The 744-nt window shown below is 48.7% G+C and overlaps 1 protein-coding gene across 1 annotated transcript in view; it reads left to right on the forward strand.

Moving 5' to 3' along the window:
• LOC104491630 (collagen alpha-1(XIV) chain-like) overlaps nt 1–744 on the forward strand; it is an 8,286-nt gene that overhangs the window by 243 nt on the left and 7,299 nt on the right. The window contains exon 2 of the mRNA XM_010134080.1: nt 367–526. Coding sequence (XP_010132382.1) covers nt 367–526 — 160 coding nt within the window. The remainder of the gene's footprint in view (nt 1–366; nt 527–744) is intronic.

Genomic DNA, 744 nt, shown 5'->3' on the forward strand with positions numbered 1-744 from the left:
GCCCCGTGGGTTGAAGAACTCTTCCTCCTCGGCTGAACCATTGCAAGAGCAAAGCAAGAGTTCAACGCCAGCAGCGTCAGCAGAGTCTAGAGGTGCTTGGCCACGGAGAGCTCTTCCAGGGCAGGGAGGCTGGTATTTAGTGCAGCCTCAGGAAAAACCCTGCCATCCCATTTTAGATAGTGGTTTATGGCAAGAGGGCTCTGGGCTCATGTCCTGGGCTCCCTTGACCACTGTGAAGAAGACTCCTTGCCTACATATAACCCTAGTGTGACTAGTTAAATGCCCACATTATTGCTGGTCATTTTTATTATTAGAGCATCCTTGCAGCGTTTTCTTCCTCTTTATTCCGCCATTTCTCATTCCCAGGATGAAAATTGAGTTCACAGATTATGTGACCATCGAAGAAATGCTGGTGGCAATTCAGAATGTCTCCGTCAAAGGCGGCAGCTTAAAAACAGGGTCAGCCCTGGCATTTGCAGCGGACGCCATGTCTCGCCTGGACATGCTGCGAGAGGATGCAGCAAAGGTAAGTGACCTTCTGTGATGACTTCCTTGGTGTCATCCTCGGTAGGGATCAGTCCTCTGTCATCGTCACCTGAAGCACACGTGAGCCATTTGGGTTTTATTTATCCCATCTGATTTTTAGTTGTAGTTGAGGTACTGCATTGAGGAGCTCATTCAGCTTTATTTGGGATAGAAGGAGGCAGCACCTCCAGATTTTCAGAGGGCTGACTCAGTTTTTAA

Source organism: Buceros rhinoceros, unplaced genomic scaffold (genome assembly GCF_000710305.1).
Source record: "Buceros rhinoceros silvestris isolate BGI_N320 unplaced genomic scaffold, ASM71030v1 scaffold6684, whole genome shotgun sequence".
Taxonomy (NCBI): domain Eukaryota; kingdom Metazoa; phylum Chordata; class Aves; order Bucerotiformes; family Bucerotidae; genus Buceros; species Buceros rhinoceros.